Below are 22163 nucleotides of genomic sequence, written 5' to 3'. Positions count from 1 at the left end.
GCGCTCAGCTCGCCCGGGCCCCGCCCCCGGGCGCGCGCATGCGCAGCGCGTGCGGCCGCGCGGACCGACGGGAGTGCCCGCCGTGCTGCCGTCCTCCCCGGGGCCGGCCCACTGCAGCCGCGCCGGGGGGGGCGCGTCTCCCCGCGACCCCCGGGCTCCCCCAGGGGCGGCGGCCTCCCCGCGCCTTGCGCTCCTCGACGGGCGGCCCTCTGCGCTGAGCGCTTTCCGACCGCGGGGCCGAGGCGGAGGGCTCCGGGCGGCGCCGGCCGAGTGGCCCCCGGCCCTCGGCTCCCCCTCGACGGCCGGCGGGATGGTGCGGCCCACGGGACGCGCGCGGCTCCCGCGCTCCAGCGGCGCCGAGGGCGGGGGCGCCGAGGGTCCGACTTGTAGTGCCAGAGCCGGAGCCGCGCGCCGGCCGCGCTGTTGGGGAGCGGGCCCCGCGGGGCCGGGCGGGAGCCGCTGCTGCGGAGCCTCGGGGCCGCCGCGACCATGTCGGGCCAGGTGCCCCGCGTCCCCGAGGAGATGTTCAAGGAGGTCAAGTACTACGCGGTGGGCGACCTCGACCCGCAGGTACCCCGCCTCCACCCCGCCGCGTCCCCGCGCCCCCCGCGGCCACCGCGCGCGCGACCGGGTCCCGGGGAGCTCGCGAGTCCGGCTGTGCAGAGACTCAGACGCTCGGCGCCGAGCAAGGCCGGAGGGGACGGAGCGGGCACCGGCGTCTGCAGCCCCCGCGGGAGGGCACCCGGGGCTGGTGGGGACCCCAGGAGGGGACGTGGGGCGCGTCTGCGGGGTCCGCGGCGGGCGCGGGGTGGGGGACGCGTGCCCAGACTCGGAGGAAAGTGGGCACGTGGAGGGGGTCTGCGCGGAGAGCCCAGCGCCGGGTGTCCCCGTCCCCTCCCCGTGGGGCGACCCGCCTGCCTGCCGTCGCGCGGCGCCTCGCCGGCTTCCCCCCACCCCACCCCTTCTCTCCGCTCCTTTGTGGGCGGAGTCCGGACGGGGACACGGTCCCGGGGCAACGGGTGCGTCCGGGGTGGGAGCTTCGACAGGGTGGAACCAGTAGGAACGCGGGTCCCAGGGTGCTCAGGGGACAGTTAGCCGCCCCCGGGTGGCAGCCACCACCCTCCCAGCTCGCAGGTCTGCAGCTTGGTTCTCTCCTGTCCTCGCCTCTCCTAAAGTAGTGCATCTGTTTGAACGTCAGAGTTTTATGCTTCCACCGTGGGAATGAACTCTAGTTGGGTCTCCAGGTGTTGTCTTCCCTACATCGCCTGGGTGTCCCCTTGGCTGTGAGCGCTGAGCATGGAGAACTTAGGCCTGGGCCCCCTGAGTAGAGACGCGGACTTAATAGATAAACTGGAGACAGAAGAGCTGATGGGTTTTGGCTTTCTTAGAGGTTTGTGAGCTGGTGTCCTAGTAACTAAACGCTCGGCAGCCCCCAAAGTGGATCCTTTCTCCCCTCTAACTCTGAAGTAGATTCTTTGACTTGGATAAACAGGTGGTGAGCTCAGAGAGGTGAAAGTAAGTGCCCGTAGCAGGGTGGAGGCTTCTCCCTTCCCGCGTGGGTGCCCTTTCTTCACTGCCTGCTGTTCCTCTCCACCCTGCTGCCTATCCTCTGGTTCATTTTAAGGCTTTGAACACAACTGAAGCGAATATTACTTAAAATCTGGAGGAAGCTGAACTGGAGCCATGCTTACTCAACTGTGAATCAAGTCTAAGGGCTTAAAAACGTCCTTGCAAACCACTGAGGTCTGAAACGCTGTTTCCTGAAAGATGGTTGATCCTCTGAATCTTAAAGTGTGGATTCCAGGAGTTCACTTCTGTCGGACGGACTTCTAGTTCACCACCACACATGGGCGCTCTCACCGCCTGGAGCTTGCGGCGTGCTGCTCAGACCCGGCCCGGGGCCTCCACCCGCCCTCCAGCCTCCGCTGCCCGCCCGGCCTCCGTGTCTGGCCCCCTGTGCTCTGGGGTCTTGTTGGCTCAGAGCTTTGCCCCCATCTCTGTCGTACACAGATGGCTTTACTCGGGTGGGACCCTGGTCTCCTCCTCGATGCGCTGCCTGTCCTCCAGAGGAAGGTGTGCCCTAAACTGAGACGTTCCCCCGTCCGCTCTTAGTGGTGCTCGAGAGCTGTGCTGTTGCGGTTTCTTGCACACGCCCCCTCAGTCACCAAGTCTTGCTGATTCCCTTGCATCATCTTCCCGTCCAGTTCGGGAACCTGCCTCTTTCACCTGAGTTGTCGCAGGCGTTTCTTAACGCGTGTCCTGCCTTCACTCCCGCAGGGTAAACCTGTCCTCCTTCCACTGGCGGTGGTCTTTCTGTCGTGTCTCACCATGGTCTTCCCTGCTGGCCACCTGCCCTTCAGCCTCTCTTTCAGAAGACACTCTGCATTTTATTTTGGGGTAGAATACAAAGGCGCAGCATCTGTGCCACGCCGCCAACGGTGTGGCTTGTGTTCTGCCCGGCGTGTCGAACGCTGCCCTCTCCGCACAGTGACTGTGTTTTTGCTTGGCTGACGCCTTTAAGTTCCTCGAGATGCGGCTCCTGTAGCGCCTCTTGCGCTTCTCCGGTAAACTCCGCTAAATCTCTCCGTTTATCAGAACTGCCTGTCCCCACGCCTTTCTGTTGAGATGCTGCGTGTCCAGTGCTCGCCCAGCCATGCTCACCTTGTCTGTCAGCCCTTCTGTCCTCAAGGGGGACACTGCCCAGTGCCTCGGTTGCAGGAGCTCTATGCTTCCCTGTCGGTGAATCAAGACTTGCTGCATTTTGTCATCCCGTAGGTTCCCTTGCAAATGACTCGGTGGCAGGTATTAATCCCGTGTGGAGAGCGTGGTGGATGTTTATTAGAATTTTCACGGCTCGTAATCACTGGTATGCACTGAAATGTGGCGTGTTCTGTTGTAACTTGTGTGCTTTTTGTAGGTTATTCAGCTTCTGAAAGCCGGGAAAGCGAAGGAAGTGTCGTACAACGCGCTCGCGTCGCACATCATCTCGGAAGATGGGGACAATCCGGAGGTGGGAGAGGCCCGCGAGGTCTTTGACTTGCCTGTCGTCAAGGTGGGTGCTGACTGCCCCACTGTGCTCCCTTGCTTGCGCATCTTGCCAGCGGCGCGCTGAGCTTTCTGTGCGGCTCTGCTCAGGCTGTTGGCTCAGGCTCGGGTCTGGGTGGGAAGCGCTTGCAGCACTTGCACGCCTGCGAGGCCAGCCAGCAGAAGGCCCTGTCCCCACGCTGCGGCTTACGCTCCTGCCACCGTGAGGCCAGCCAGCAGAAGGCCCGGTCCCCACTCTACGGCTTACACACCTGCCACCGTGAGCCCGTTGGCCGCAGGCTGGAAGTTCTCTAAGCCAAGAAAGCGGGTCGAAGGCAGTGGACGTGCTGTCTTGACACAGATGACACTGGTGAATTCTGCTCGGAAGCTGGGTTGACTCCCCGAGACACTCCTGGCTCCCTCGCACCCACAGCGGCCAGGGGCCCTGCTGTCCCGGCAGACGGTCTGGCTGTTCGCTGTTTTCCGACGGGCCATGGTGGCCGCTGGTCTCGTTGTCCCCCAGGAGCTCTCACTTCCGCTATCCAGCTTGAGAGCTGTGGGTCGTTTGTTCTAGAAAGCGGAGCATCTGCTGGTGGGCGAACCGCTTGGAGCTTGTTGATATGTGTCCCGTTGCTCTGTTGCTGCTGAGGGTCGAACTAACTGCTGTTAAATGTGGGTTTTTGAAATTTAGGTTTGTAATTTTGATCCTTCAGTTTCATATTATGCATTTGTTTTGAAATGGTTTTATTCCACTGTTTTTTTCCTTCTTCTCTTTCTCATGCTGTTGCGTGCGTTATCTTAAAATCACTATGAAGGTTACCGTAGCTGAATACCGAGAGCCTGGCAGTTGGGGGCGAGTGCTGTGGCGGGCAGCCTGCAGGCCGGCTTGCTGCTGCGGCCGTCCGCCTCACCAGCACGGAGGCTCTGAAACGCTGCCTCGCAGGTGCAAAAGCCCGACTTGTGAGAGTGAGCCTGCAGGCAGGTCTGTCTCACAGGAGGGTCCTTGCCCGCCAGGGCCTCCCGCAGCCGCTGCGCGTCAGAACCACGAGTGGTTGCTTTGCGGTGTTGAAGCACAGCAGTCGCGGTTCTGGCTGGCTGCGTCTTTCTGCCTGGCCAGCGGGCTCACTCCACCTGGTCCTTCGTGAAGACTGATGTCACAGGTGTCTTGCCCGCTTCCCCTGTGCCGCCGTGGAAGAGTGGACCTGCCTCCGGCACCAGGTGCCCTGGGGCCCTGCTCTGCTTCCATCCTTCCGTGGCTGTGGGGACTGAACCTCATCTCTCCCACATAGTAGCCTGCAGCCTGTTGTCACAGTGACTCCAGGTAAACTGTGTGGACTCTTCATGAGCCTTCAAAGGCCAACCCCTTGGTAACAAGTTTGGGGTGCCAGGGTCCTTGTCCCCAGCCCAGTTACGGCAGTGCTTCTTAAGTCTGGCGACCCCATCAAGCTCCTTATTTGTAGCAAATATTTGGTAGTACCCTCTTTATTACCGCGAAATGAAATTGTTATGTAAGATAAAATGTATTGTAAATGCATATATTAGTATTTATATACAAATGGCCCGAACAGGAATGTAAACAAAAAAGGGAGGCCGATGGCAGTAAGTCTGCATTTCAGTGGAGAGACCCTGGGGGTCGGGGGTGGATCCCGAGGAACCTGGTCCTCTGTCCCGCCCACCAGCACCAGCTCTGAGGGGAGTGCGGGCTGGTGACTGGGCACTGCTGAAGTCCTGAGCCCATCAGCACGTCCCTCCCAGAGGTCGCGTTCCCAGGAAGGGCGTCCACCACGCGGCTGCCCAGAAGTAGCCATCACGCAGTTGCAGCGCGACCGTCGTGTCCCAGTTGGCTGACCACGGCCCTGCGTCTCGTCTCCCGCTGCTTCCGGGCACACTGCTCGCTCTCCCTTTCAGCGCACCAGCCTGCCTGTACCTCGTGGCGCACCGCGCTGTCCAGGGCTGCAGTGCGGGGACGGGGTGGCCGAGTCTTCCAGAGCAGTGCAGCGGTCTGCGCTCACTCCAGGACCGCACGGCACACAGTCCTCGTCTCACCCGCTCGGTGTGCCGCCAGGCTGCTGGGTGCGCTCAGCCGAACGAACGTGGGCCCTGGTACCCAGGGCTCTGGAGCGGAGGCTCGGTGGTCGTGGCTCTGGGCTCTGGAGCGGAGGCTTAGTGGTGGTGGCTCCTGGGTGTTAGAGTGGAGGCTCAGTAGCCGTGGCTCTGGGCTCTAGAACAGAGGCTCAGTGGTCGTGGCTCTGGGCTCTGGGGCGGAGGCTCAGTAGCCGTGGTGCAGAGGCTTAATTGCTCTGCAACATGTGGGATTGTCCTGGACCAGGGATCGAACCCATGTTTCCGTGTTGGCAGGCAGACTCTTCACCACTGAGCCACCAGGGCAGCCTGGCCCCAAGAGTTTTTAAACCTTTTCTTTTGTGGAAACGCTTTCCCCAGTGGCCTTGGAGGCCTCATTGGAAGCGTTAATTATGCTGACTTGCAGTGGCTTTGTTTTATATGTTGTTACTTGCTTTTGGGATAAATCGCTCCCTATTACTGTGCTTTTCTAGTTCTCCATTTCTGCTCTGTTACGCATGTCTTCTTCTTAGCTGCAGTATCTTACCTAGACTTCCCTGGATGAGGGGGTCAGGGCGAGTCTGTTTATGACTTGGCGACTTTCAAGCAGCCAGCCCGGCAGCCTCTAAGTGCACCTGTACTTTCCCCTCCTGCAGCCCCCAGGGACAGCTTTCGGGGTGACTGCTGCAGGCAGAGTGGTAAGGGTGCCTGTCCACGGTGTCAGCTCCTCTGGCCCGCCCATCTGAGTCACGTTTCAGGGTGTTGACCTGGCCTTCTGCCGTATCCTCTTGCCGTGGACCAAGGGCGGCTGGGGAACTGGTCTCAGGAAAGCCTCCTGGTGCTCCACACGTGATGGCCACTGAGGGCTTTGGGGTCGCAGCTGAGATGCTGAATGGAGCGGGAGGCGGAGCCTGTCGGGGGTTCGTGGGGGGGCGGCTCCCTCCCCTGTCACCGGAGCCTCCCCAGGACCAGAGTCACGATGATGTTACACACTCCCTCCTACTTGGTGGCTTAGCCACAGAGCTACAGCTTTGGTGCAATGGTGGAATCAGTGTGAAGTGACTCTTCACAGATGCCGCACAGCATACAGACTCACGCTGAGGAGTTGTTGGCGTTACCTGGCGTAGAAGGAGAGGGTACTTTGATTCCTGATGTTCTTTCGAGGCGTATATGGTATATTAGAAGTGAGTGTCGTACAAGCAGCTGAGATTTCTGAAGTCCGCTGGCTACAGCTGGCTGCTGTGTGTTTTTTCACAGTAATTCTGTGAAGCAGACCTACCAGGATAATGGTTAATGTGATTTTCAAAATTAAATGTCAAAGTAAGATGATTATTCAAAACTATAATTTACACGGAAAGGTAGTAAGTAATGTGTTTTGCAGTTCATAGAAAGATCAGCAGACAGAAAGGCCTCATGTGATTTACAAACATTGTATCTCCTTGGCCTCCTGAAGAAAAACCCCAAAACTCCCACCTTTAGACGAGCCAGGACTCCGGACCCCAGAGGAGACTTGGAGGGACCATGTGTGCCTGGCATGTGGGTAGGGTAAGCCTCCGATTGTGAAGACAGCTTCTAGCTGGAGTAGAGGCTCACGCAGCAGCCCAGAGAGTCGGACACAGCTGGAGCGACTGAGCAAGTGTGGGAACCTGGAATAGGGGTTCCTACGTGTAACAAGCTTTTAAAGGGCCCTAGTGTCTCCTTCCACACTTGGGCTTTTCCCCTTGGGGACTGAGAGCTCATGTTTGGCCCTGCTGCTTGAAAGCTGGTGCTGCAGTCTGGATGCTGTATCACTGGTGATAACAGAGCCTTTCATTTCCAGGAGCTGCACTGGTCGCATGGTGGTGTTTTGAATACAGACCGGAACTGTGTTTTGATTTGCACTTTTGTTTTCTTTTTCAGCCTTCTTGGGTGATCTTGTCCGTCCAGTGTGGAGCTCTTCTCCCGTATCCTTTTTGGGGAAGGAGGGAGGGAGAGGGTGACTCTGGGTCCAGGACTCAAGCGAGCCTCACTTCCTGCGCTGATGCATGAGTCGGGGGGTGCTGTGTGTCCTGCTCCGTCCCTCCCGTATCCAGGCGTCTGTCCCTGATCCCTGTCTTTCCCCCGGGGGTGGGGGGGCCAGCTGTATGGAGGCAGCTGTAGCCTGGGCCTGAGGCACAAGTTCTCGTTCTGCAAATTGGCTTTAGGACCCAGGCAGTCTGGACCTCAGTTCTGTTGACTTTGGAACAGATGGCTTCTGTGGTGTCTGGTTAGACGGACTGTTGCTAAAAGTCTCAGTCTGTACGAACCCGGTCACGAACTGCTTGAAGAATAGATGGGCGAAGAGAACATTAGGACATTTTTAGTTTTATATCATGCACTGTTATTCTTTTAATTACATTGGATGGAAATATATTAATCTATTTCTACATTAATTCCACCCTTGATGTGGAGTGCCTGCTCGGGGCCTAGTTCTGCAGACAGGGTTGCCAGGCCCGCATTCCTGCCCCGGGGAGCTGTCCTGCACTGCGTGTTGGTTCATTTGCCATTTCCCGAGTGTGACTGTGGAACACACACACCCCTTCCCACACGCACATGCACAGCAGACAGGGTCACCAGGGCCGCACGTCTGCCCCCAGGAAGCTGCCCCTGCACTGCATGTTGGCTCAGCACGCAGAAGTAACGCTGTAGCCCATTCGAGGTCCAGACACTCCAGATTCCTTAAAAAGTCACGTTTGCTTTGAACAGACTGTGAAGTTCAGGCCCCCGGAGGTCCTGTCTGCTGACAGAGAGCCCTGTGCTCGGGGCTGCATGCCATGAGCGCTCAGAGAATATGTTGATGGAGTTTTAAGAGCCAGAGCTTCAGAAATGGGGCAGACCTTGGGAATGACATACATACTCTAACCCTTGTTTTAATGAAGGGAAAGCTGAAGCTCAGAGTTGTCTCGCCCAGGTTCATAGGGTATGGCGGTGCTAAAGCTGGAGCCTGGGTTCTTTCATGAAAGATTCCTCGAGGCGACAGGGGCGACCGCGCCAAAGCAAGCGCGGGGTTCCCAGGGCTCTTCTGGGGTAATGCCAGGCCGCACGTGGCTGTGTGTGTGTGTGCCTGCGTGTGTGCGTGTGCCTGTGTGTCTGTCTGTGTGTGTAGTTGGGTGCTTTTCCCGCCTGCCCTGCCCTCTTCGGCCAGCTTAAGTCTGCCTCTTTGCTAAAGGGATTGAGTGGGAAGCAGAAGGTGGGTGGTGTCCACACGGGCAGGTTGGAGCTGTCTCTTAGTGGAGTAGAGATTGCACTGGTCTCATTTCATTGGACTCTTAATACGTGTGCAACAGAGTAAATGGTTTTTCTCCAGAGTCGTGTCAGATTTTTTTTGGAATCACAGCCTGCCTCTCTCAGGTAAGTGTGGCACAGTTCCTCTTGTGTTATTTACATAACAGTTCTGAATTTTTATGTGACTGGACATATGTTGTATTTGTAAACCAGTGTTGCTTAACTAAACTGCATATTCAGTATGAGCTTACAGCAATTATTTAAATATTCATACCCAATCTTAAGAGTCAAAGCTTTAATGGGTGAAAATGGTCTTTCTAAAGAATTACAGAGATTTAAAACTTGAGTATGAAAACACGTTAAAAGTGAAATTAAAAGGTGACAAGGAGACTCCATTCAGAAGTAAAAGCAGAGCTTTTTGTCGTAAGTAAGAGGCTCATGCAGACCAGTGAAACGTTTCTATGAAGAGGAGCTTCAGATAAGTGCAGCAAGACATCTGATACACTGGGTGTGCCCTTTAGTAGTGCTGAGATGAGATTGTCTGTGTCTCAAACGTGTGACAGTGTATTCAGTGCTGGCTGAGCTGTGGACAGGCTTCCCCGCTCCCCACAGGAGTGCAGAGCAGTGAGCAGTTTTCTGGAAAAGTCCAGCCACGTCGGAGCTGTGGGAGACTCAGTTGTTTCCCTGCAGGCCTCGTGTGTTTAGACGTTTATCCCAAATGGATGGAGAAAGTGGCAGGTTGAGGCATAAAGGCAGCGTTATTCATGAGAGGGTAAAGTTGGAAATAAGCAGATCATCCATGATTTGGAAACGTTTAAGAAACTATTCTGGCCTGTTGTTAATACGTAGTAATCTAGCTATCTAGCCAGTTTTGAATTTTGTTTTATAAGCGTATGCACAGACATATGGGTAATTTTTTAAATGGGGGACAAAGCAGGATATAACATAGTTATGTACAGTGTTACGTCAACCAAATATGTAAGAAATATCTGGGAAGAAAAGAAACATCTGAAGGGGGACCAGACGTTAGCAGTGATGGGTTTGGGCAGTGCGTGTCAGTGTCGTTCCGTCCCAGTCTGTCCTCTCAGTCCCCAGCCGGACACCCTCAGTCTGTAAACAGCTTTTACGAAAAGTCAGGTTGGTGGTGTTCGAGCTCACTCTCAGCTTCCTCGGAGTCAGACGTAGCCACTGAGCAGGAGGAGGCTTGGTTAGCCCGATCTTGTTTCTGTAGCCCGAGGACCTCGTTCATCTGAGGCTCTTCTGATGACAGTTTGGGTCTCCCCATCTCTTTGGAGGCCTTCGAGAACGGGGTGTCCAGGATGTTAGGTGAGACTACAAGGGATTTGATGCGAACCCTGCCTCCTCACAGCTTTGTAACTGAAGACTGGAAACTGCTGATTATCAGCCAGACTCAGGTTTTTGTACAGGTGGTGTCACCTCGACCCCGTCTCTGCCCAGACAGTACGTCGAGTGATTTTGTGTTTCTGTAAATTCTGGAAGTTCTTTATAAAATGGTCACCTTTTCGTTTTTGCTACATTGATCTAATAGAGATCCTTGAAAAGTTGGCTTTTTTCCTTAAGAATAGAAATCTTGTTGGTATTTGTGTTTTTCAGTGTTTTTCACATCTTTGTAAGAAATGTAAATTTATATGATGATGATTTTTTTAATTGGCTAAAATGAAGACCTGTTTATAATGAGTACTGTGGTTACATGCAATTTTTATTGTTTTCTTTATACTTCTCTGTATGTTCCAAATTTATAATAAGCATCAGAAAAGTGTTTAAAATGAAAACACTTTATTACTATTATTCCTTATCCGTAAACACAATATACTGTGGCTAAAATGTAAAATTTGCGTTTAATTATATTTGTACTGATTGGATCTCTGGGTTCATGATCCAGAGCCCACTGTCCAGAAGAGAGGAAGAGGCCGAGGCAGGGAGTCCTGTGGCTGTTTTCATGGGTCAAGGTCATAGTGACAGGGTCTTTAGCAGACCTGACTTGGAAAAATAAATAAGATTATTCGTTGATTAGAGTCTGTGAATATGAGACGATTACAGGGTTTTAAATTAGGGATCTGAGTTTGACACTGGAGAGCCTTCTAGTCTTGGAGAAATAGAAGTGCAGTGACGTTCGACAAAGGTTTTGGCATATGCAACGGGTTACACGTGGTCAGTACACTTGGTGTGTGAGGACCGGTGCGCGTGGCCAGGCCGCAGGGTCACCTGTGAGCTTAGAGATGGCGGGGACGTGTGGATGGCAGGGTCCGGATGGCCCTGGTGGAGGTGGCGAGGTCTGCAAGGCCGTGGCACAGCAGGTGGAGCTGGAGGGGCCGTGGGGGCGCTGGCCTCAGAGCAGGGCTGCCTGCTGGGGTGGAAAGGAGAGCTTGGGGACCCAGGGGGCGGAAACCTGGGTGCGGGGGGAGCTCGATGAGCTGCTGGCTTCCCTCCTTAGTTTCTCACGCCTCTAGTCTTGATTGCAGATATTTGCATCAGGACATTTGGAAAACACAGGAAGAAAGCAAACAAGTTAAAAATCACTTGCCTTCCTGTAGGTGAAACTGATCTGACAGCCCTGAGCAGGAATAGCAGGCTGAGTAGGGATGGGGTGAGGCGGGGGCTGCAACCCAGGTGAGCACCGTGTCCCTGAAGACAGCGCAGACCGAGGAGCGGGCGGACGGGAGTCGGAGGGTCTGCATGACGCGGGGGTGCAAAGGAAGAGGAGCCGACGCTCACAGTGGGCCTCTGGTGGGAGCTCCACAGAAGGGCACGGCCGGGTGATTTCCTTTCCCAGGTTAGGAGCATCGCTGGGCCTGGGCTGCTAAGGGGAAGAGACGAAGTCAGCCTGAAACCCAGTACTGTCCAAGCGCAGGGACCTGGGACACGCGTGAAGGCTGAGAAGTGCGTCCTTGCAGAGGAGGGTGCAGGGAGGTGCAGGCTCAGGAAGACAGCCTTAAGTGGGAAGACAGGAGGCTTCAGAGTGAGCAGAGATGCTAGCGGGGGCGGCCGGCCGGGCGGGGGCAGCTCTAGGAGCCAGGGGTCAGGCCCTGCGTGGTTTCATCGCCGGGGCCAGTAGGGGGACCCGGAGTGTCAGCTGGAGCCCCTCTGCCCGGCTCAGTGCTGCGGGCAGGGGGCTGGCTGCGGCTGCATGCGGGCTCGGGGGTCTGCGTGGACCTCCGGCTCTGGGTTGAGAAAGCTACAGGTGAGGTCGGCAGCAGGGAGAGCGGGGACCCCGGGAAGGACCTGAGAGGCAGCTGTGGTCGATGGGCAGGGTGTCTGGGAGGTGGCCCAGCCGGGGGGCTTGTCCAGGTGTGCACTTCACGGGGGGTGTGGGGTGCGGCTGGGGCTGTGGTGGACAAAACAGTGGATTTAGTGAGATCGCTGACGGGTTTTGTGGCCCTGAAGCAGATCGATTAGGTGTGCCGTTCAGACCCCAGAACCTTCGTGTGATCTTCACTGTGATGGAAGTGTGGTTTTTGTGGGTCCGTCACTCACTGCACTTACTCTCACCGTCTGTCACTCGTGGCGAAGGAAGCTCTGCTTCATCGGAGTCGATGGCTCAGCCCAGTGAGGAAAGCTCAGAGCACACTGGGGACACTAACTGGCTGCTAACACTCGCTCACTCAGTCGTGAAATGGATAACAAGTGTCTGTCCAGCGTGCAGCTGCAGGACCCGCCCACCACGCCTGTGCGGGTGCCTTGTGAAGTAGGAGACAGGTTCCCCTCAGGTGGGGGCGCAGGGTGTGGGAGGCATCGGGGTTGGGGGGGGCCAGCACGGGTAACATGCCCCGAGCGGCCTCTGCAGCACGGGCACGCGCACACGCGCGCACACGGACGCGCAGGCAGGCAGGCGGGGTTCCGCCGCGGAGGGACTGTTGCTGGCGGCTCTCAGTGACCTTCTGTCTTTTCCCGTCAGGGTGTTGAGACGCTGGAGCTCTTGCTGGAGTCTTCCAGAGCGCTCCAGGGAGAGGTAGGGAAGGGCGCTTGTGCCGGCAGAAGTTGGGAAGCACAGACATCACCCGCCTCCTCCCGAGCCGGTGTTGGCGCAGGCTGTGGCCGCGGTTGTCGTGTGCTGGGTAGGTGGTGGGCAGGTCCCCGTGTGTGAGAGCCTGCCGGGGCCTGACTGCACTCTGGGAGGCCCTTTCCATCTGTATCTCAATCAACAAAGAATTTCTTGACTGCCTACCCTGTGCCTCGCACTGTACTAGGCCCCAGCGGAGGTTCCAAGGTCAGGACAGGCCTCCTGGTTGGCGGGCTGAGAGCTCGTGCGCAGGAGGGACGAAGAAGGGCTCACGGAGCTGCACCCCAGGAGTGTCTGGGCGGGAGGCCTGAAGAGGGGGCCGTCCCCACAGGGGCGCGGCCAGGAGCACCCTCTGCTCAGGGTGGAGGGGGCTCAGTGCCCCTTGGGGGCAGCTTGCTGTGGGAGTGCAGGGGCCAGGGGCGCTGAGCTGAGAGGATGGTGGCCCAGGGCCAGGGCCAGCCGCCTGGGCGGGGGCTCGGCGAGGGGGCAGCTGCGCACAGGTTGGGGCGGGGTGGGGGCGGGGTGGGTGGTGCCCGAGACACTCTGGAAGCGCTCAGATCTGAGCCCGATGGTTCGAGGAGACGTCCAGGCTCTTAGCTGAGTTGATAGATTAGGAAGATGGCTGTTTTAAAAAAGAGCATTTCCCCCCCCAGTTATAAATGCTTTTGAAAATTTGGAAAATACAGAAAAGTATAAAAATGAAAATTAAAACGTCCCCATGACCCCGTCACCGCTAGGTAGCTATTGTTAACAGTTTGGTGTGGAAAGAGCATTCTCCATCACACTGTTAGAGACTCATTGGATGAGCTGGTGCAGATATGTTCAAGTCACTTAATGCAGACACAGGTTGGTGAAGACTCTGATGCCAGGAAGTTTTCCAAGTTGATACAAGCTAGAGTTTGGGAGCTTGGTCCCTGCGGGGCCTCACCTCCCCCATGCAAGCTTGCTGTGCTCTGTTGAAACCCAGCCAGGGTCCAGGCCGTAGGGTGGAGGACTAGTCAGTGAAATAAAAATAATAAAGCCATGTCTAGATTGCGGTTTTTATTTCATTTGTAATAAAGATTATATAATTTATTAGAGTCATATGTTTTATCATGTAATTAAGTCTCACCACCAAATGCTGCAGGGTATGTTTTTGTGGAAGTCACTTAAAAATAACACCTTCTGATCAAGTCTCCTGAAATGTGTCACTGACTAAATTAAAGACATACAAAATAATGATTTTAAGGTGATTTTGTAAAATTAATGTGTTCTTGTTAGTATTCACAGAGTAGTATGGAATGCAAAATAATTTCTAGAAATATTTGTAAAATGGAGAGTAGATACAGGATGTTAGATTTTCGGCAATCTGAATAATGACAGTTAAAAAGAAAAAATTTTGTTAAACTTAAAAAAAATTAGCTTGAGACAAAGTTCAGAATTCTTAACTGTAATTCACAGTTTATAGTAAGTTACCTAGCATAAAATTGACTTCAATGATTATCTTAGAATTAATGCCTTTGTTTTCCTTAAATGTTTCTTTTGACTTTCAGATGATAAAGTTTTATTTTTTAGAAATTGTTTTTAGTAGGACCTGCCCTTAGCGAAGCAGTCTAGAACAGTGGGAAGCAGTTGGGAGTCAGGCCTGGACTTAGGCAGACCTAGGCTTTACGATGATCAGCTCTGACTTCTGTGAGTTCGTGTGTCCCCTGCGGGGTCGCAGGGATGAGGAGCCCTTGGCACAGTTCCTGGCACATAGTAGGCAGGCAATAAATGGAGCTGTTGGTTCTGGAGTGAAAGCCTCTGTCGCAGCATAAGCCATCGCATCTGAGTCTCAGCTTCATCACTTGCGCAAGCATTGGAATACGCCCTTTATGCTTGCCTCATTTTCTGTGTGCTTGGTGATTACGTTTTCCCTTGAGCTTATACGCCACTGTATTTTTGTCGTTTATTTTTAATTCATTTCATAATAAGCATTTATTTGTTATCCGTTAATTCTTAAGGAATCCCTTGAATATGATCTTTATACTACTGTATGTAAACATTTTAAAAAATGACAGAGTTGGAAGATGGAGTGCGGTGTACTAGTTCTTTCTCCCTGTCATTTGGTTATGTAATGAAGGAATCCTCCACTCAGCCCCTGGAGTGTGGACATAAGTATTTTTTAATTTATTTGGTGACAAGGCAAAAAAGGTGATGTTTACAAAACTTAAGATAGGAGTAAAAGTTACTGAAACAAGCGCATAGCTGAAAGCTCATCTTGTTTTTCCCACTAATACGCTTAGGTTAATTTCATTTAAGAAGGAAGAAAGTAGATGAGCACAGTGGTTATGATGTCACATAAAGTGGGCAGGCAAGTCGGTGAGTGTGATGGAAGCGTGATTTCTGGTTCCCACCAGGTGTCGCCTGAGGACCGAAGCGCCCTGTGGGCGATGCTCACCTTCCACGGGGGCGGCTGCCAGCTGAACCTCAACAGGAAGTGCACGCACCTGGTTGTTCCCGAGCCAAAGGGGGTAAGCGACCCATGTACGTTCTCCTTTTAAACGTCTTCTAAGCATTTCCAGTCATCACATGTCTTCTTTGAACTTCTTTTATTTGGCTGCACTGTGTCTTCGTTGCTGCATATGGGATCTAGTTCCCCAACCAGGGATCGAACCTGGGCCCCCTGCATTAGGAGCTCAGAGTCTTAGCCACTGGACCACCAAGGAAGTCCCATTGAACTTCTTTTAAATTAACTGGATTCTGTTTGCAAAAGCTGATGACATGAGCTTTTATGTCACTTGTAAAACAGCTTCATTCCACAAAGGATGGGAGATGATGAATTTTAATTTTACTTTGAACCAGATGTGACTTTTAAATACAAAGAAATTTGGGTTTGTTTCATGGTGAAGATTGGACAGATTTTTTTAATCTTTAGGTTTCCTTTCACATCGACTAAAACTTCAATTTTGTGAAAACGTGTGTTAGTGCTTGTTACAGTTTTTACAAAGGGTCCTGAGTATAATTATAAACATGCATTTGGAGCAGTTCTCAGTGTCCTGTCCTTCTTAATAACCTGGAATATTTAAGCGGTGGTTACCTCTTCCCTAAGCACGGGTGGGGCCGTGGGGATTGGGGTCCTTGAGTGGGGTGCAGGTCAGCAGCGCAGCCCTGCAGGACGTGTTAGGGCTGCAGGCTGGCCTCCCACCCGCCCCAGACCGAGCGAAACAGGACCTGCTGGGGTGGGGAGGAAGCCCGGGCCTACTGCTGCACCCCCACATGAAGTGCGAAAACTGCTCTTGTGTGGAGGCCGAGCTTTCTTCCTCCCATGGACAATTATTTAGAACTTTGAGAATTAAGTATAGTGTATTCACAGTGGGAAGGTCTTTTGACAAGTTAATGTTCCCACCTCAGTCATTACCTCCATATTTTTCATTGCCTTCAGTCTGAATCGACACCATGTGTGTCTCACCCGAGTGCGCTGACTCACTGAGTGGGAGGTGGGCGTCCGGCCACGTCTGGGGTGAAGGGGGCGTGGAAGCTGACAGACCCACCTGCCAGGAGGGTCCCTTGCCCTGGACCCCGGAAGCAGGGCAGCCCGTGGATGTGTACTGTTCATAGTGCTTATTCTCTGACAAGAAAGTGAGCTGTGAGCTGGTGAGTGTGCTTTACCTTAGTAAGCCACTTACTCCAGGGAGAAGCTCTGAAAATTTGGGGCGAATCTTAAAAGTCTACTTAAGTAAAAAGTTGTATCTTACGTGACAATTTAAGAGATAAGTAGTATGCTTTGATTAAAGAGCATATGTTTTTTTTTTCCTCTTTCTTTTTATCAACTGGTTTATAGCTGAAAATAAATCCTTTGATTTTAGGTAGCTAGTTTAAGGGGAATGAAATGTTTAAAAGTTTTAAAACTATGAGAGAATACTTGTAAAGGGTCAGATTACAGTTGGAGGCAGTATATGAATCGAGTGGATTTGTCAGACCAGCCGAAAGTGAAAGTCGCTTAGTCCTGTCTGACTCTTTGCGACCCCATGGACTGTGCAGTCCATGGAATTCTCCAGGCTAGAATACTGCCGTGGGTAGCCTCTCCCGTCTCCAGGGAATCTTCTCAACCCAGGGACCAAACCCAGGTCTCCCGCATTGCAGGTGGATTCTTTACCAGCTGAGCCACAAGGGAAGCCCAAGAATACTGGAGTGGGTAGCCTATGCCTTCTCCAGGGCATCTTCCTGACCCAGGAATCAAACCGGGGTCTCCTGCATTGCAGGCGGATTCTTTACCAACTGAGCTAGCTGACTATATACACAAAAATAAATGGCACGTTTAATTTTTTTCATTTTTGATAAATTTATGGAGAAAATACATAAATGGCATGATGAAACTATGTTTTCTGTATTCTTGAATTTTTAAAATGTTTTAAGTTAAGAATGGAGGAATTTAATAACGGCCAAAACACAGGGTATGTTGCTCAGTGTTTGGCGGAGGGAGCTGGTTTCCGGGTGTACATGCTCGCACTCCACTGAAGGCGGAAGGCGGAGCTGGGGAGGGTCCTCGGGTCCTCCAGCCTGCCCCCTGGCCCTGCAGCAGGAAATGGGTGTAGTTTAGGGCCCCAAATCCCTGTTTCCCAGAGAATGGCTGTTAGCTGAGGCTTTAGCACAGGTGGGTGGGACTCTGCCGGTTCACCGAGCCACAGTTACGAACTGGTTCACTTGAAGCTGCTTTATCACATTGCTCTCGCGTAGGGTTTCCTCCGTCTCTTGCCTCGGGCGTGCCTTCCGGTCTGCCCTGTGCCCTGGAGCGTCCCCAGGCGCCCCGGCTCGCTGCCCACAGAGCCCGCCGGGCCTCCCTGGCCGCGGCCCACGCGGCGTGGCGCTGGCTTCCCTCATAGTCCCGTCACCTGTTTGACCTCTGTGCAGAGCTGAGTCGGAAGCCTCGTGGGGTCCGAATCACTGCGACTTTGTGTCTGCAGTGGAACGAGCTTGGTGCACGCCGGTGCCTGCTGGGGCGGTGTCCTCACGCCCCGTGACTGCCTGTGGTCCCGGGGGCTCCGAGCAGCTCTCGGTGATCACCACGCTGGACGGCAGACACGCCTTTCGCTCCGGAGCATCTCACGGGAGTCCTGGCGCTGCGTGTTGTCTGAAGTTGTGTTTGTAAACGAGAAGTGAAGCACAGTCTTCTCAGACTGCTGTTGGCACACGGGACGGCGTCCTGTGACCCCTGATACGTGGTTCTTCCTGTCTCCTGTCTGAAGGGGTCTGAGTGGTTCCTGTGGGTGAAGTGGCCACAACAGTAGCTGGCTCTTCTCTTCCTAGAGTTCTCGCTTTGCGTCCGTGATTCTAGGAGATCTGATAAACCCCGCAGCTTGCTTCTGTGTCTGTGCTTCACCCACAGGAGAAATACGAGTGTGCTTTGAGGAGAGCCAGCATTAAGATCGTGACCCCCGACTGGGTCCTGGATTGCATCGCCGAGAAGACCAGGAAGGACGAAGCCCTCTATCACCCCCGCCTCATCGTCTACGAGGAGGAGGAGGAAGAGGAGGAGGAGGAGGGGGCGGGCAATGAGGAGCCGGACTCCCCGAACGAGGGCAGCACGGACGGGAAGTCCAGCCCGGCCAGCTCTCAGGAGGGCTCCCCCTCAGGCGAGCCGCCCTTCTCACCCAAGTCGAGTGCTGAGAAGTCCAAAGGGGAGCTGATGTTCGACGACTCTTCAGACTCCTCGCCCGAGAAGCAAGAAAGGAACTTAAACTGGACCCCTGCGGAGGTCCCCCAGCTGGCGGCGGCGAAGCGCCGGCTGCCCGCCGGCAAGGAGCCCGGGCTGATTAACCTGTGCGCCAACGTGCCGCCTGTCCCCGGGGGCATCCTGCCGCCCGAGGTCCGCGGGAGCTTGCTGGCGCCGGGACAGAGCCTGCAGGGCCCCGAGAGGGCCGAGGTGATGGCCGCCTGGAGTCCGGCCATGCGGACGCTGAGGAACATCACGAACAACGCCGACATCCAGCAGATGAGCCGCCCCTCCAACGTGGCGCACGTAAGTCACTCTTCTAGACGGAAATGTAAATGTCGATTTCAGTCTTTTTAGAAGATCCGATTATTTTCTGCTTCTTCAGAACAGCTAACGCACAGGCAGTGTTTCTTTGCCGAGGGCATGTTCTGCAGTCTCGGTGTCTGCACACACGCGTGTGTTCAGTGTCGCAGACTCCCGACGAGAGCGGTGACAGGCCCTGACCCCGCTGAGCAGCCCTCGCCCCGCGGCCAGGCTGCCCCGGACGGTGGCCCCGGACGGTGGCCCCAGAGGGAAGCCCGAGGCTGCCAGCTGTGCCTTGGTGTTTACCACGAGCTGTGGGTCGGTAGAGGGCATGGCATGGTTCGCTCATTCATTGAAGAAGCCTCAGTTTTAATTTACAGTTTTGTGATGGGAGCCTGCTATACAGAATGGACCTTAAACGCTTCAGTAGCTGTTTTTCCATTCAGGACAAAAAGAAGGCAGTTAGGTGTATGTGTGTCCGTGTGTGTGTGTGTGTGTGTGTGTGTGTGTGTGTGTGTGTGTGTGTGTGTGTGTGTGTGTGTGTGTGTGTGTGTGTGTGTGTGTGTGTGTGTGTGTGTGTGTCCGTGTCCCTGAGTGTGTGTGGGTCAATGTGTGTGTGGGTCCCTGTGTGTGTGGGTCACTGTGTGTGTGTAGGGGGGTCCCTGTGTGTGTGTGTGGGGGGGTCCCTGTGTGTGTGGGTCCCGGGGTGTGTGTGTGTCCCCATGTGTGTGGGGGTCCCTGTGTGTGTAGGGGGGGTCCCTGTGTGTGGGGGTCCCTGTGTGTGCGGGTCGCTGTGTGTGTGTAAGGGGGGGTCCCTCTGTGTGTCTGTGTGTGTGTGTGTCCCTGTGGGGAGGGTCCCTGTGTGTGTGTAGGGGGGTCCCTGTGTGTGTGTAGGGGGGGCCCTGTGTGTGTGTGGGGTCCCTGTGTGTGTGTCCCTGTGTTTGGGGGTCCCTGTGTGTGTGTGTGTGTGGGGATCCCTGTGTGTTTGTGTGTGTGGGGGTCCCTGTGTGTGTGTGTGTCCCTGTGTTTGGGGGTCCCTGTGTGTGTGTGTGTATGTGTGTGGGGATCCCTGTGTGTTTGTGTGTGTGGGGTCCCTGTGTTTGGGGGTTCCTGTGTGTGGGGGGGGGTCCCTGTGTGTGTGTGGGGGGGCCCTGTGTGTGTGTGTGGGGGGGTCCGTGTGTGTGTGGGGGGGGGTCCCTGTGTGTGTGTGGGGGGTCCCTGTGTGTGTGTGTGTGGGGGGAGTCCCTGTGTGTGTGTGTGGGTCCCTGTGTTTGGGGGTCCCTGTGTGTGTGTGTGTCCCTGTGTTTGGGGGTCCCTGTGTGTGTGTGGGGATCCCTGTGTGTTTGTGTGGGGGGGGGTCCCTGTGTGTGGGGGGGGGCCCTGTGTGTGTGTGTGTGTGGGGAGTCCCTGTGTGTGTGTGGGGGTCCCTGTGTTTGGGGGTCCCTGTGTGTGTGTGGGGTGGGGTCCGTGTGTGTGTGTGTGTGGGGGCCCTGTGTGTGTGTGTGTGTGTATAGGGTGGGATCCCTGTGTGTTTGTGTGGGGGGGGTCCTGTGTTTGTGTGTGTGTGGGGGGAGTCCCTGTGTGTGTGTGTGTGTCCCTGTGTTTGGGGGTCCCTGTGTGTGTGTGTGGGGGGGGGGGGCCCTGTGTGTGTGTGTATAGGGTGGGATCCCTGTGTGTGTGTGTGTGTGTGTGTGTGTGTGTGTGTGTGTGTGTGTGGATACCTGTGTGTTTGTGTGTGTGTGGGGGTCCCTGTGTGTGTGTGTGGGGGGGTCCCTGTGTGTGTGTGTGGGGGGCCCTGTGTGTGTGTGTGTGTATAGGGTGGGACCCCTGTGTGTGTGTGTGGGGGGGGTCCGTGTGTGTGTGTGTGGGGGGCCCTGTATGTGTGTGTGTGTGTATAGGGTGGGATCCCTGTATGTGTGTGTGTGTGTGTGTGTATAGGGTGGGATCCCTGTGTGTGTGTGTGTGTGTATAGGGTGGGATCCCTGTGTGTGTGTGTGTGTGTGTGTGTGTGTCTCTGTGTTTGGGGGTCCCTGTGTGTGTGTGTGGGGGGTCCGTGTGTGTGTGTGTGGGGCCCTGTGTGTGTGTGTGTGTGTGTGTGTGTGGGGATACCTGTGTGTGTGGGGGGGGGGGGTCCGTGTGTGTGTGTGGGGGGCCCTGTGTGTGTGTGTGTATAGGGTGGGATCCCTGTGTGTGTGTGTGTGTGTGTGTCTCTGTGTTTGGGGGGCCCTGTGTGTGTGGGGGGGGGTCCGTGTGTGTGTGGGGGGGGCCCTGTGTGTGTGTGTGTGTGTGTGTGTGTGGGGATACCTGTGTGTGTGTGTGGGGGGGGTCCGTGTGTGTGTGTGGGGGGCCCTGTGTGTGTGTGTGTATAGGGTGGGATCCCTGTGTGTGTGGGGGGGGGGCCTGTGTGTGTGTGTGTGTGTGTGTGTAGGGTGGGATCCCTGTGTGTGTGTGTGTGTGTGTATAGGGTGGGATCCCTGTGTGTGTGTGTGTGTATAGGGTGGGATCCCTGTGTGTGTGTGTGTGTGTATAGGGTGGGATCCCTGTGTGTGTGTGTGTGTGTGTGTCTCTGTGTTTGGGGGTCCCTGTGTGTGTGTGTGGGGGGGTCCGTGTGTGTGTGTGTGGGGCCCTGTGTGTGTGTGTGTGTGTGTGTGTGGATACCTGTGTGTGTGTGTGGGGGGGTCCGTGTGTGTGGGGGGGGGGCCCTGTGTGTGTGTGTGTATAGGGTGGGATCCCTGTGTGTGTGTGTGTGGGGGGGCCTGTGTGTGTGTGTGTGTGTGTAGGGTGGGATCCCTGTGTGTGTGTGTGTGTGTATAGGGTGGGATCCCTGTGTGTGTGTGTGTGTGTGTGTCTCTGTGTTTGGGGGTCCCTGTGTGTGTGTGGGGGGGGTCTGTGTGTGTGTGTGTGGGGCCCTGTGTGTGTGTGTGTGTGTGTGTGTGTGTGGGGATACCTGTGTGTGTGTGGGGGGGGGGTCCGTGTGTGTGGGGGGAGGGCCCTGTGTGTGTGTGTGTTAGTGTGTGTGTGTGTGTGTGGGGATACCTGTGTGTGTGTGTGTGGGGGGTCCGTGTGTGTGTGTGGGGGGCCCTGTGTGTGTGTGTGTATAGGGTGGGATCCCTGTGTGTGTGTGTGTGTGTGTGTCTCTGTGTTTGGGGGGCCCTGTGTGTGTGGGGGGGTCCGTGTGTGTGTGTGGGGGGCCCTGTGTGTGTATGTGTGTGTGTGTGTGGGGGGATACCTGTGTGTGTGTGGGGGGGGGTCCGTGTGTGTGTGGGGGGGGCCCTGTGTGTGTGTGTGTATAGGGTGGGATCCCTGTGTGTGTGGGGGGGGGGGGGCCTGTGTGTGTGTGTGGGTCCCTGTGTTTGGGGATACCTGTGTATGTGTGTGGGGGGGGGTCCGTGTGTGTGTGTGTGGGGGGGCCCTGTGTGTGTGTGTGTGTGTGTGTGTGTATAGGGTGGGATCCCTGTGTGTGTGTCTGTGTGTGTGGGCCCTGGAGACAAGGTGATGAGTGAGGATGAGGAGCCCGGCCCCCTCTCGGGTGCAGAAGGTGGGCAGGGCGCAGACGGGTCTGAGCAGAAGGGCTCCCCATGACGTGGGTGTCTGGACGGTGGTGCTGAGTCGTGTACCAGCTGCAGGCAGAGGAGGCTCCTTAGGTCGAGCACTTAACCCCAGGCGGCCCTGGCAGAGCTGAAAGCGAGTTCTGGGTAGGGGGCCAGCCCTCAGACCCCGAGCAGACGGACCCTGCCGAGTCCTGAGGGCTGGAGGGGCCTGGCGGGTGGGGCCTCAGCTTGCGTGGGGGGTTAGTTTGAGAGTCCTGTTGGTTAAAAGTGTATGAGAAGTGTCCGT

The 22163-nt window shown here is 55.4% G+C and overlaps 1 protein-coding gene across 1 annotated transcript in view; it reads left to right on the top strand.

Moving 5' to 3' along the window:
* The first annotated feature begins 489 nt into the window (after positions 1-489).
* Positions 490-22163, top strand: part of PAXIP1 (PAX interacting protein 1) — a 43069-nt gene continuing 21395 nt past the window's right edge. Inside the window, exons 1-6 of the mRNA XM_068972467.1 lie at positions 490-570; positions 2918-3052; positions 6985-7028; positions 8391-8454; positions 14728-14841; positions 17697-18329. Of these exons, the coding sequence (XP_068828568.1) occupies positions 490-570; positions 2918-3052; positions 6985-7028; positions 8391-8454; positions 14728-14841; positions 17697-18329 (1071 nt within the window). The remainder of the gene's footprint in view (positions 571-2917; positions 3053-6984; positions 7029-8390; positions 8455-14727; positions 14842-17696; positions 18330-22163) is intronic.

This window comes from Capricornis sumatraensis, chromosome 5 (assembly GCF_032405125.1).
Source record: "Capricornis sumatraensis isolate serow.1 chromosome 5, serow.2, whole genome shotgun sequence".
In the NCBI taxonomy this organism is placed as follows: domain Eukaryota; kingdom Metazoa; phylum Chordata; class Mammalia; order Artiodactyla; family Bovidae; genus Capricornis; species Capricornis sumatraensis.
This window is presented reverse-complemented; position numbering and strand designations above follow the sequence as displayed.